At 43.6% G+C, this 13,566-nt stretch overlaps 2 protein-coding genes across 4 annotated transcripts in view; one reads left to right on the forward strand and one right to left on the reverse strand.

Annotated features, from left to right (window-relative positions):
- LOC122477728 (ferritin light chain-like) overlaps positions 1–7,289 on the reverse strand; it is a 67,704-nt gene extending 60,415 nt beyond the window's left edge. Inside the window, exons 1-2 of one of the 2 annotated variants that reach the window (XM_043571056.1) lie at positions 6,985–7,289; positions 885–963 (exon numbers count right to left, since the gene is read on the reverse strand). In XM_043571056.1, coding sequence (XP_043426991.1) covers positions 885–963; positions 6,985–7,041 — 136 coding nt within the window. In that variant the 5' untranslated portion in view covers positions 7,042–7,289. Of the gene's footprint in view, positions 1–884; positions 964–6,980 lie in introns of both variants that reach the window. The other variant, XM_043571058.1, reaches the window with a different exon arrangement.
- A 4-nt stretch (positions 7,290–7,293) lies between these two features.
- The window catches only part of TSPAN7 (tetraspanin 7), a 125,289-nt gene continuing 119,016 nt past the window's right edge, over positions 7,294–13,566 (forward strand). For both annotated transcript variants that reach the window (XM_043571054.1, XM_043571055.1), the window contains exon 1: positions 7,294–7,413. In XM_043571054.1, the coding sequence (XP_043426989.1) occupies positions 7,333–7,413 (81 nt within the window). In that variant the 5' untranslated portion in view covers positions 7,294–7,332. The remainder of the gene's footprint in view (positions 7,414–13,566) is intronic.

The following is a 13,566-nucleotide window of genomic DNA, read 5'->3' on the forward strand; positions in this document are numbered from 1 at the left end:
ATTTTATGGTTCACCTTCCCCAGTAGAGTATACTCCCTGAGGACAAGGACCTGGTTTGGCTTGGTCACAGCTATATCCCCAGTGCTTAGAAAAGTGTCTGGCAAATGGTAGGCGCTCAAAAATTTTGTAGAATGAATGACTGAATGTCAAAACACTATTGATGAAGAGTTGTATTCTTTTTTACTATTCCAGTAATGCATTTTGCAATTCCTAATCTTCTAGTGGTATTTTATACATCTATTTATTTTTGTAGGGTAAAATCATAAAAGAAAACAAAACAAAACCGAAGAACTTCAACCTCTCTCAATTTCCTCCTAACACGTTCAGGAAGTCCCCAGTGTGAAGGGAGGTGGCACTTGAATTTATAAATCTGGTCTTCCCAGCTACCACCTTGTGCTGCCACTCTAGTCTCACCAATGTAGTCCTGTTACTAAATGGCATTGGCCTTTTCCTTCATTTTGGCTTGTGCTATTTGAGGAGGTTGTCTGAATGTCTTATGTTTCCACCCCATGTTCTGAGATATTCAACTGCTAGTCTGTCAAAATGAGAACAGTACCCTTTGTCCCTGCTAAGTTTTCATGCAGCAGGCTACATCGGCTATAAAACTTCATGCTCCCAGTATCTTCATGAACTTTTTTTTTTCTCATTTAGCTTTTTTTTTTTTTTTTTTTTTTTAACATGTGCTTCTTCCCCAGGCTTGGGGGTAAATCCATTCAAGGAAAAAGCATGATTCATTCTACATCCTCCTCCACGTCCTATCGAGCTGTCCTCAGAACAAACCTAACCCCCTGATGCTTATGAAGGTTTCTTAAACCAAATTGGCATACTTCATATCTCTCCTCTCTTTGGGTGCATGCTTTCCTGAGTGGCTTTTGCAAACATACCTTTCGCAGGTGCCGTCTCAGTCATGCAGAAATTTCTGATACCCAGGGAGAAAGTCATCTTGGTGTTCAGGGAAGGACCCTGGAAACACAGAGATATATTAATAAATATAGAAATTTAGATGAATGGGGGTGCCTGGGTGGCTCAGTCAGGTAAGCATCCGACTCTTGATTTCAGTTCAGGTCCCAATTTCACAACCAAGAGATCAAGCCCCATGTCAGGGTCCACGCTGACTGTGGACCGGGTTAGGATTCTCTCTCTCTTTCACTCTGCCTCTTCCCTGTTTGTGCACACACCATGCATGCTTGCTCGCTCTCTCGCTCTCTCTCTCTCTCAAAATAAATATCTTAAAAAAGAAATTCAGATGAATGCACACACACTCAAATTTCATCTAAGCAAGTTTTCAAACAGTTCAAGGTTTTCTGCCTATTAAGTCCTACAACCTTACTGTTTTAAACTTTTGGGAGGGCCTCCTATTATATATGATTATTTCAAAATTCTGAGAAAGAGAATAAATACAAAAAAGAGGAAATAAAATCCTTTATAACCTCACCGGCCAGATCTACCAGTGTGAAAATTTTATACACGTTTTTAAATGTTATCTCTATGCCCAAGGTGGGGTAAACTCACAACCCCAAGGTTAAGAGTTACACGTTCTACCAACTGAGCCAGCCAGGTACACCAATTTGTACACATTTTCTTCTAATTTCTTTTCTATATGTTCTTACATAGTTGAGGTCATATTGCATATATATTTTTTGATGACTTTTTCTTATTAGAACAAAAAATTTCCCTTTGTGACTATACAAGTTCTTCATACACGTACTTTGTAATAACTGTAAGCCAGTCCCTTGCCTGGATGTACCATATTTGGGGATTACACATTTTAAAAGCTGCCCTCCAAGTTTACTGAAACTAAAAGTCATATTCTGTTCCTCCTTTTCCTTCATTACCCCAATCCACTGGGTCCTAGAGGCTGTGTATTCTTTTTTTAAATTTTTTTAACGTTTTTATTTATTTTTGAGACAGGGAGAGACAGAGCATGAACAGGGGAGGGTCAGAGAGAGGGAGACACAGAATCCAAAACAGGCTCCAGGCTCTGAGCTGTCAGCACAGAGCCCGACGCGGGGCTTGAACTCACTGACCGCGAGATCATGACCTGAGCCGAAGTCGGACGCTTCACGGACTGAGCCACCCAGGCGCCCCGAGGCTGTGTATTCTTAAGCAGGTTCTTTTATCCACACCAGGGGTTTCCATCCCAACTAGAGCATCTGTGGAGCTTTTAAAAAATACTGATCGCTGTGGCCCCACCACAGACCGGGTCAATCAGAATGTCTGGGGGTCGGCGCCCAGGCATCTGTGAGTCTGTGAGCTCTCCGGCAGATTTTCCTGCTGCCGGAGTGGAGACACACTGCTCTGGCACCTCCTCCAGCCTCACTGCCATTTGCCGAGGTCTAGCCCACATCAAGTCCCAGGCAGGTGACTGCAGTTGCTTCCTAACTCCAGTTCCTTTCCTGAATGCTGGTCAGGTCACGTCACTCCTACTGAGAGCCCCTCCGATGCTCTCTCCTGCCTACACAAGAGTGTAACTTGCCTGGGCAAGGCTCTCCTCCCCTGCAGCCCTACATTTCTGCATCCTTTCCCACTCTATGTCCTCTGGCGCACCTCACCACTCTTCTACGTGTTCTGCTTTGTTTTATTCCTGCTGTGCCATAGCCTGTAAGGATCTCCTTCTCCTTTCCTCAATCACCGCCATTATTTTAGTCACACTTCAAAGTCCATCTCAAACATCCCACCCTTCTTCGATCGGTCAACAATCATCTACTGAGTGACTACTGTGTGCCATCTATTTGGTCAGCACGTTCTGAGTTGCTACTTCATCTAGGTGGTGGGGATGCAACAGCGAATACAACAGACAAAAAATACCTGCCATGTGGAGCTTAGTGGGGGAGGCAGACAACAGAACAAAAATGCGAATAAGAACGTGGTAGGTAAGTGCCACATAGGGGATTAGAACATATAGGACTGGGTGGCTATTTTCATCTGAAATGGCCTTTCTGACGAGGTGACGACTATGCTTAGGTCTGAATGGCAGGAAGGAAGGGAGCAAGCATTCAGAGTCCGGGGGCAAAGCGTTCTAATGATGGGACCAACCAGCATGAAGGCTTTCAGGTGGAACCAAGTGTGATTGAAGAACACAGAGAAGGCCAGAGAGGCTGAAGCACAGGGGTAGAGGGAGAAATTAACAGGAGAGGACGCCGTGGCCAGCTCATGTGTGCTTACTAAGTCAGGGCAAAGGGCTGAAATTTGATTCCTTGTACAATGATGGGAAGCCACTGGAGGGTTTTAGGCAAGAGAGTGACATGATATGGCTTGTGTTTGAATAAGCTCACTCTGGTTGCTGTGTGAACAAAAGAATAAGGGGGTGACGGTAGCAGGGACCAGGGAGGAGCCTTGGTGGGCAGTCCGGTTCTCCTTGAAGTACTGCTGAAGTTAAGGCAAATGAAACTCAAAAGCTCCCCTTACTTCAGGCAAAATATTAAAATTCTTATTATTATCTACTGGGGCCTGGATGGGCTGACCTCTCTCCAGCCTCCCGTATGCCGTCTTTGCCCCTGCTATTGAGCCTTGCTGACTCTGTCAGCTCTCCAAATGCAGCATTCCTTCAGGCCTCAGAGCCTTCAGGCTTGCTGTGGTTATTTGTGTGATAAAATATACATAACATAAAGTTCTCTATTTTAACCATTTCAAAGTGTACAATTCAGTGGCATTGAGTACATTCACGATGGGGTGTCTAGCTCCAGAACTTTTTCATCACCTCAAGAGGAAACCGTGGAACTGCTAAGCAGTCATTTCCCATGGCCCCTGCCCCCAGCCCAGGCAACCACTAATCTGCTTTCTATCTCTGCACTGGCGTGCTCTGGATCGTGTATACAAATGTAGTAACACAGCAAGCGGGCTGTGTGTGCCGCTTCTTACACTCAGTAGCTTTTCAAGGTTTACCTACATTATAGTGTGTGTCGTTCTCATTCTCTTTAATGGCTGAATAATATTCCCTGGTATGGATCGACCAACATTTTGTTGATCTGTTCGTCAGCTGGTAGACGTTTTGGCTGTTTCCACCTTTCAGCTGTTGTGACTAGTGCTGCCGTGAACAGTCATGTATAAGCTTCTGTTTGAACACCTGTTTTCATTTCTTTTGGGTCCATACCTGGCAGTGAAATTGCTGGGTGATAGGGTGGTCGTGGTTGTTTTGAGCAACTGGAGATCAGTGAGTCTTAAGATGTTACTAGTTTCCTGTGATTGCGCTAACAAAGTACCACAAAATGGGCAGCTTACACGACACAAATTTATTGTCTCAGTTTTGGGGGCCAGAAGTCTCAAATCAGAGTGTCAGCAGGGCCATGGTCCCTCTGAGGCTGGGTAAAACTGTTTCTTGCCTCTTCTACTCCTTGGCGTTACCTGGCTTGCAGCTGTATCATGCCAACTGGTCGTATGCCCTTCCCACGTGTGTCTCTGTGTCTTCACACAGACCCCTCCTCGTGTCTCTTCTTCTTTTAAGGACACCAGTCATACTGGAATAAAGGCTGACCCTCCTCCAGTATGACCTCATCTTAGCTTAAATAATTGCACCTGCAACAACCCTAGTTCCAAGCAGGGTCCCATTCTGAGGTAGTTAAGGTAGAACTTCAACATACCTTTTGGGGGACACAGTTCAATCCATGACAAACTGACAGAAATTACTGTGCATCTGAATCTCCTAGGGATCTTGTTAACATGGGCTTCGTGTGGGGCCTAAGGTTCGGCATTTTCAACAAGCTCTCCCAGCAGATGCCAGTGCCACTAGTTCAAGGGCAGGGTGACCAACTTTTTCTGGTTTGACAAAGACTTTCCTGGCTTTAACAATGAAAACCCTGAGTGCAAGGAAACCCCTCAGTCCTGGGAAAACTGGGATAGTTTGTCCCCCTATTGTATCACCCAGACCATAATTTGAGTAGCAAGGATTTAGCTATCAGCTATGTTAATTTACCCAAGAATTACATTATTGAATATCATTATTGAATATTTACTTTTAATTCAATGTATTATTGAATATTTACTTTTAATTTGTTTTTGCTGGAACAGTCCACATTTTCAAGAATCTGGACCTAAAAGGTATCCCTAGAACGCTCAAAACGGAAATCGTTGACCTGATGGACGCCGTCTGGGAATATCACGCGTTAACTCATGAAATTATCTATGATGCTCAGCAGTGTCCCTGTTAGCTTGGAAACTGAGATTTCTGACTCTGTTACAGAGTAATTAGGCATGGGCAAGACCTTTTGAGGCTAAGGGTGGCCACGGAGCTTGAAGTGTTCACTATCCTTTTCCTGCTGCTGCCTGGGGACTGTAAACATGTAGGAGAAAGCTTTCTGAAGTTGGCTAAAGGCCATTGCAATAAGGACAGTATCCCTCAACTCTTGATTCCTATCAGGACCACCTGAGACCTCACCCCACAGCAAATGATTCAGGCCACCTGGGATTGGGCACAGGCAGTCAGTGTTTTGCTTTGCCTTTTTAAAAATAAGCTCTCCAGGTGATGCAAATGAGTAACCAGCGTTGAGAATAATTGTTCGGGAACTGCCTTTATAACACAAACCTTGCCAATCTGCTCGTAATCTTTTTTTTCACCTGAACCCATATCCCTCTCCACTCCCCTCTATGCCAACATATCCTTTTGTTATGGTTGATTATTTCCTTAAGCAGGTTCTCCTCTTCCTCCTGTTTGAGTCCTGTTTATACAATGACCTCACTGACCTCAGACCATGTTCAACTTACTGGAGGTAGTAATTATTCCTGCAACAACTGACCTTGGCCGGCTTTTCTCAAGCCTACTGACTGCTTTTTTACTCTTTCACAAAAGGTGTCCTTAACATTATCCACGGTAGAGTTAGCCTGAGCTAGTGTTGCTATTTTGACCGCAGAATCTCTCAGGAATCAGGCTAAATCTCCCACAGAATCTGTACTGTGTGTTCCTCTACAAACCAGCCACAGGAAATCAGGGTGGAGTGTACATTATTTTTTTATTGGGGTTTAATTCACATGTCATAAAAGCCACCCTTCTGAGGGTACAATTCAGTGGGTTTTAGTATGTTCACAAAATTGTGCAACCATCACCACTAATTCCATAATATTTCCGTCCCTCCAAAAAGAAACCCCCTACTCATTAACAGTCACTCTTTATTCCTGCAGCCCCTCCCCCTGCAACCTCTATTTCTGTCTCTCTGGATCTATTGTGGACCTTGCCTCTAAATGGATTATTCAACACTGGTCTTTTGTGTCTAGCTTATTTCACTTAGCAGATTTTCAAGGTTCATACATGCAGCATAGATAAGCAGTACTTCATTCCTTTTTGTGGCCAAATAATTTTCCATTGTATGGATTTACTACAGTATGCTTATCCATGCATAACTGATGAACATTCAAGTTGTTTCTGCTTTGGGGTTACAATAAATAGTGCTATGATCATATGTTTTCATACCTTTTGGGTACATATCTAGGGGTAGAATTGCTTGGTCACACAGTATCTCTTATGCTTAGCTTTTTGAGGAAGTTCCAAATTGTTTTTGAACATTATTTTTTTTGACCTTGATACAGCTCTCTTTCCTGGGTGTGAGGTGGTTTGTTGGACTTGTTAGGGTGGGAAAAATGGTTCTCAGGCATTTTAAACATTTTTTTCTGTTATCTGCTAAACATTTTATGTGCAGGAAGAATGGTACCTTCGTACAGAAACATGCCATTCAGCATCATTTCAAAATGTGACCTCTAAAAAATGGCGCTCCTGCGGTGGCCAGTCTTTGGGGTGTCTGAGCTCCCAGGTTCCTGACCATCCCTCCAGCTGTAACTCCGGCCACCTGTCACAGTCTGTTCCTGGCACAGACAAGGCTTGCTTGTTCCAAGGACACGACTACTGGGCCACTTCCATCCGAGAAGGCCTGGTGGGGTGTCTAAATGCAGAAACGTGCCCGCTTTTCGGGGATACCCATAAAGCTCGCGTCGCCAGGTGCACACAGCCCTGCAAATGTAAAAGCCTTACGGTGCATAAAGCAGAAACTTACGTGCCTCGGTGGCCTGGAAGAGATTGTGTTGACCTCCGACCCCGCCCCCAGGCTCTTCCATTCCCTCCCCGCGGCCCTGCCCGGCTCTTCGCCTCCGGGGGCGGGGGGGGGGGTCTGAGCCTGCGCGGGCTTGCCCGCGCGGGCGGCCTTCTCAGCATGCGCAGTCACTGCCAGCCCAACTCCTTAAACGGGCGCCCCGCGGAATGCGCGCTCACGCACGCGCACGGCCTCATCTGCGCGTGCACGGAGCCTCTCGCGGCACGCGCCCCCGCCCCGCCCCGCCCCGCCTCCTCCCCCCTCCCGCGCGCCCGCCCGCCGCCCGCCGCCGCCGCCGCCGCCGGAGCTCTGTAGTATGGCATCGAGGAGAATGGAGACCAAACCTGTGATAACCTGTCTCAAAACCCTCCTCATCATCTACTCCTTCGTCTTCTGGGTGAGTGGCCACGCCAGGCGGGTGGCCGGGCCTCCGGCCGTCCATCCTTATAGTGATGCTCGGAGAAAGGAAGAGGGGTGAAAAAACCCAAACCAAAAATCTAATCTCGGTCCCCTGCTTAAGGAAATAGGTTCAGGGGGTTGGGTTGGGGTTGCAGGATGTCGGGGTGCAAGCTTGGGGCTGCTGGGACCCTGGACCCCGCCCGGCGCGGGCTGCAAGGGGCTGCGTGGTGGCGGTGACTGCAGGTTGTCGATCTTTCCAAATTTGTTTTAATGCGCTGATTTATTTTTTTAAGCTCGCGGGATAGAGTCAGCCTCTAGGGAAAGTTGCGGCTTTATTCCTCTATTTTCCTCTCTGGACACCCCTCCCCGGCCTCCCTTACGATCCTGTTCGCGGTGTCTCTGGGAGCTAACCTGGCTGGGAGAGGGCGCGGGAGTACTGGGTTTGATCCCAGATTCCCGGTTATTCCCAGCCCCGCGGGGCTGCGGGAGGGAGGCGCCAGGAGTCCTGTGCCTGCCTGGCTGGGCAAGGGCGACCAGGGCCCCCCAAACGCACTGATGGGGAGAGGACGCTGCAGTCGCACGGAGACGCACTGACCTGAGAGGGTCTTACATAAACTAGGGGCATCTTTAAGCTTTCTCAGAGACCCAGGAGGTGGGTCTTATGACCCTTTTCCCACTCCCCTCCACCCCTCCACTCTTCATCTGGTCTTTCGGTCATTGCGTGTACCCAAGCCGCAGAGTCCTGGGGGAGGACCCCTGCCACTTGGTGACAGCAGTAGCGCCCCAACTCTACTCCCCACCTAACCGGTGCTGCTCCCAGTCCTTGAAGCTCAATGCAGAAGGGTGACGTCAGCCCCTCAGCTGAGGCCTCGGGGGGCTGCGTGGTGCACCTCGCGGAGGGATGCGCCCTTCTGCGCGCGGGGGTAGGTGGAGGAGGAGGGGGGGCTCAAGGCTTGTGCCTTACCTCATCCTGTTTGGCAATTCGTGGGATCAGTGCAGGGCTGACACTGCAGTGATTCACTTGGAGGGGTGGGTGGTACCTAAAGACCGTTCCCTGTTGTTTCTCTTTCCATGTAGAAACCCCCTCCCTCCCCAAGTTCTGCATTTCCACACCAAGCCACAGCCACTCTGCAGGAGAATGAATGTCTGTTACCTCCTTCCTCCCACCCCAATAATAATTTGGGTCATTTCACCTTCCCAGGCAGTCATTTTGAAACCTGAGGCTCTGTAGAAAAAGCTAATCCCGCCTTTGGTCATTTTTCTCCGTGTCACCCCCCACCCCAATTAGCCCTCATTCTGGTTTGAAACTGAGCACAGTACCGTATGAGACTCGGGTTGACGGTGAGGCAAGCTGTTTGTAATGACCAAGGCAGGAGCTGAGATTTATTAAGGATGAAAAAAAAATCTCTAATGTGCCCCCCCCCCCCCCCCCCCCCCCCCCCCCCCCCGCTGGCATTTCCTTGTCACTGGCATTGGTGATGCTTCAGATCCAAGAAACTGTGGACTCTAGGGACCGGACATTCCAAGAGATCTGCAGTAAGATAGGATAGATTAACTGGTATATCACACAAGGCAGACACAGAAACGGACTTTATTTGGACTGAAAATGACACAGGTTGAAAATTTAGCCGAAACTTTCCAGTAGCCATTCCTGGGAACTGGTTTAGCCTTTTATTTATTTCCTTAAATCTCTGTGTTTGGCACTTTAGTATTTACTTGACTTCCTATTTGTTACTGGAGTAAATCATATGGGTGATTATTTTGAGCTTCCTGAAAAATAAGATTTACAGTATATAGGGAGTGTTCTTCGGCATCACTGCAGGCTGGTACAGAAGGGAGTCTTCTAGACTGAGGCTTTTCATATGATCTCTTTAACTCTTCTTGCTTACCTCCCGCTCCCACCCCATGCATATAATTACTTAATGCTCCCTAATAAATCGTAAACAAGCACTGTATTTTATGTCCCCTGACGTTCGTGATACCTGCGTTCTAAGTTTTTAATAATCTCAAAACGTTTACCTGGAGCATTTTCAGTAGTTTAAATAGCATTCAGTAATCATTTCACAACCAAAAGAATGAGATCTCTCCAGATTCAAGAGTATTTTAAATAAGACATTGTCGTTAATAAAGTGTTGTTCAAATGTCATGTTTCCATTGTACTTTAAATGCTGGTTGTTGTTTTTTTATAAAACACCTTATTGAAATGTAATTCAGATACTATATAATTTACTTTCTTAAGAATGTACAATCCAGTGGTTTTTAGTATATTCACAGATAAGTGCAACCATCAGCCCGGTCAGTTTTAGAACATTTTCATCATTTTTAAAGAAACTCCATACGTTTAGCTATTCTCCTCCTCTCCCTCCCCTCCCCAAGTAATCACTAATCTAATTTCTGTCTCTAGATTTCCCTATTCTGGACATTTTATATAAATGAAATCATATAGTATGTGGTCTTTGGTGATTGGTTTCTTTCATTTAACGTAACGTTTTCAAGATTCATCCATGTTCCTTCTTTTTATTGCCAAATAATACTGCATTGTATGACTATATCACATTTTGTTCATCTGTTTGTCCATTAATGGGCATTGGGGTTGTTTCTACCTTTTGGATATTGTGAATAATGATGCTATAAATGTTCACATACAAATGTTTGTGTGAACATATATTTTCAATTCTCTTTCCTGGGAATTGCTGGGTCATGTAGTAACTCTATGTTTAATTGTTTGAAGAACTGCCAGACTGTTTTCCAAAGTGACTGCACCATTTTATATCCCACCCCCCACCCCCAGCAGTGTTGGGGGGTTCTGGTTTCTCCACGCCCTTGCCAACATTTGTTATTATCTGACTTTGTGATTCTAGCCATTTTAGTAAGTATCTCATTGTGGTTTTGAGTTGAATTTCACTGATGAGTAATGATGTTGAGCATCTTTTTATGTGCTTCTTGGTCATTTGTATATCTTCCTTGAAATGTCTATTCATATCCTTTGCCCATTTTTTATTTGGGTTATTCATTTATTATTGAGTTGCAAGTGTCCTTTACTTTTTGATTCAAGTCTCTTATCAGATATACCATATGCACATATTTTCTCCTATTCTGCGGACTTCCTTTTCACTTCCTTGATGGTGTCATTTGAAGTACAAAAGTTTTTATTTTGACAAAGTCTAGCTTACCTATTTTTCTTTTGTTACTTGTGTTTTGGGTGTGCTATCTAGGAATGCTTTGCCAAATTCAAGATCATGAAGAAAATGCTATTGATTAGAGTGATTTATCAATTCAGTAAATACAGTTGACAAATTTATATCTAGAACTATGTCTGGCACATTGTAGGCACTCAAATATCTGTCAAAACTTCTGGGATTAGGTTAGGTAATTAACTAAAAAGATGACCTTAGTTCTTTTAAGTGGAAGATGGAGGAAAGATTAGTCAGAATTGTTTCCTTTGTGTTCTTTGTGAATTGCTTTCATGGGACACCCTCTCTTCTCTTCTGTTTAGATTTAGGACCGGAAGACATTTGAACTTAAAATGATGGTAGACCAGTAACATCAAGAGGTGGATGCACCTGAGTGTATACTAAAGCAGAAATCTAATGTTATGGAAGAGAGATCTTTGTTTTATCTTGTCTCCTCTTCTGTCTACAATCATTCTCCCTTTCTGAGGTATTCCTCTAGAGCAATGGTTCTCAACAGGTGACATTTTTGTCCACCCATCTCCTGACATTTGGCAGTGTCTGGAGACCTTTTGGGTTGCAGCTGGGGTTGGAGTGCTATTGGCATCTAGTGGATAGAGGCCACAAGGGCTGCCGAACATCCTATAAAACACAAGACAGACCTCACAACAAAGAATTACCTGGTTCAATGTTAACAGTGCCTGCAACCTCTATACTATTGGACTTTATACAGTAGTAAGTCCTACGAAGAAAAATAGAGTCTTATGCAAAATTATATTTAGTAGTGTTTGGAACCGCCAAACCAGAGCATGCTCAACACAGTCCCAGGTTAGAGGAAAAACAGTCTCTATAGTGCACTGTAATTCTTTTTTGAAGATAAAAGGTAGGTAGTTCTTTATATGATAGTGTCTAAAAGGATAAGATGATTTGTCTTCCAGTAAATGACATCACTTGAATGCTAGGTAAATGGATCATTTATTTTTCCTGGTTTATATGTCTCATTTTCAGATTTATAGAAGAGGAGGAAAAAACACACCTAGGAGTAAGTTATCCTGTGCTTCAAAGACTAGTAAATAGTGCCTGGCACATAATAGGTTTACTCAGGAAGTACTGAATGAATGAATGAATGAATGAATGAAATTTTATTGACTACTCTTAGGCTCATTTATTTATTTCAATTTACCTTAATTTGTATATTAAAGTAATTGGGAGACTTTTCAAAACAGTCTCCTTTCCAGTCTACCTGTGGTAATTTAAATGTGTTCCTGACATTAATACATACAAACATGGGACAGAGGACTTTCTAAAGAATAGCTTATCCTAATGATAGTTCAGTTATTATATTTTTATGGTCAGCTAGTTTCCCAGACATTTTAGTTATCTAAAATTTTCGTTGGAATTTAATGTCTTAAGCTTGAATAAAAAAGGTATCTATTTTGTCCTAATACAAAGCAAAATGTCTCTTCTTCATGACAAATATAATTATTTTCAACAAGTGGGACAGTTTTTTAAACATGCCACTTATTAGGTAAATTCTGTTTTGACTTATAATTTTTAATGTATTTTAGACACTCATGTTTGTTCTAAATCCACGGCATCTAAATCCACTAAATAACGTGTGAAGAAAAATATCCTTCACTTCATTCCAGTGTATATTAGATTTGATTTCTTCGTTAAATATCCAAGGACCTAATTAGCTTATCAGTAATGCTATCAAACTGTCTTATGGAAAAATATGAGTGCTTCTTTTTTTTTTCACTTGATAAGCATCACCAATCTTTTTTGGGGGGAGGATTTAAACATTTTTTATTTTATTTTCGAGAGAGAGAGTGTACAAGCGGGGGGGTGGGGTGGGAGAGAGAGAATGAATGAATCTCAAGCAGGCTCCATGCCCAGTGCAGAACCAGACATGAGGCTTGATCCCACGACCCTGGGATCATGACCTGAACCAAAATTAAGAGTTGGATGCTCAACGGACTGAGCCACCCAGGTGGCCCCCCTTTTTTTTTGAGAGGAATTAAAAGAATAATGGTCAAAATATTTTTCTTTTTTATTTTATCATCTAGAAAGTTTAGGTCCTTGGGTTAAATAGAGGAGAAAAATATCTTAATGAGAATTCCCTAACATTTTACTAAGTGTTTGAGTTTTGGCACATACTGAAGTTCATACTTACTATTTTGCATGTGTGTGTAATTCAATAAACAGTCATTAAAGGGCTTTTATATGCCAGGTATTTCAATAGAATGTTTACCAACTTTTGCCAGCTGCTGCTTTTAGCGTTTTACCTTCATTTTTAGGTAATGCACTTATTTTACTACTTCTCAACTAGTAGGTGTTATATATTGTCTTCCCACTATGGAAGATGAAGATTAGCTCTCCTACCCCTTTCTCCCACACTCACATCCTTTCTCTATTGGGATAGACCCCAGTGTATTATTTATCATTATCATATATCATTCTGGTTGGAGCAGGAGCCAGTGGTTACATTAATGTGACTAGGTAAGCCTATTCATAGATGAGCCATTTAGTGTGTATATTATGATTATGTGCACAGCTTTTTGTTTCCTCTGTTAAAAATTGCCTTGTTTTATATCCTTTGCTTGTCCCTCTTCCGTGTTTGCTCCTAATTTAGCCCCAGACTCTCCCCCAAGAGCTGTGTGTCTTCACTCAGTATGTTCAAATACTTCATGAATCCTATCAGCTCCTATCAGAGACCTTTCTCCTAGAGCATTCTGACCTTTAATCTGGACTAGTGTTCTCTGGCCCTTTGAAACAGCCAACATCATTATAATCTCCCTTTACCATCATCCTGGAAAATCCAGTCTCCTTTTATGTTGGATCCTCAGTTTCCTATATGTCCTGTTTTTCTTGGTTTGTTCTTTCATTTTGTTGGGGCAAATCATCTAGTAACTTTCTGGAGAAGGATGCATGGGTGGTTAATATTTGAAGTCTTGCAGGTGTGAAAATCTTATTTTTCTCTT

This window comes from Prionailurus bengalensis, chromosome X (assembly GCF_016509475.1).
Source record: "Prionailurus bengalensis isolate Pbe53 chromosome X, Fcat_Pben_1.1_paternal_pri, whole genome shotgun sequence".
NCBI lineage: Eukaryota > Metazoa > Chordata > Mammalia > Carnivora > Felidae > Prionailurus > Prionailurus bengalensis.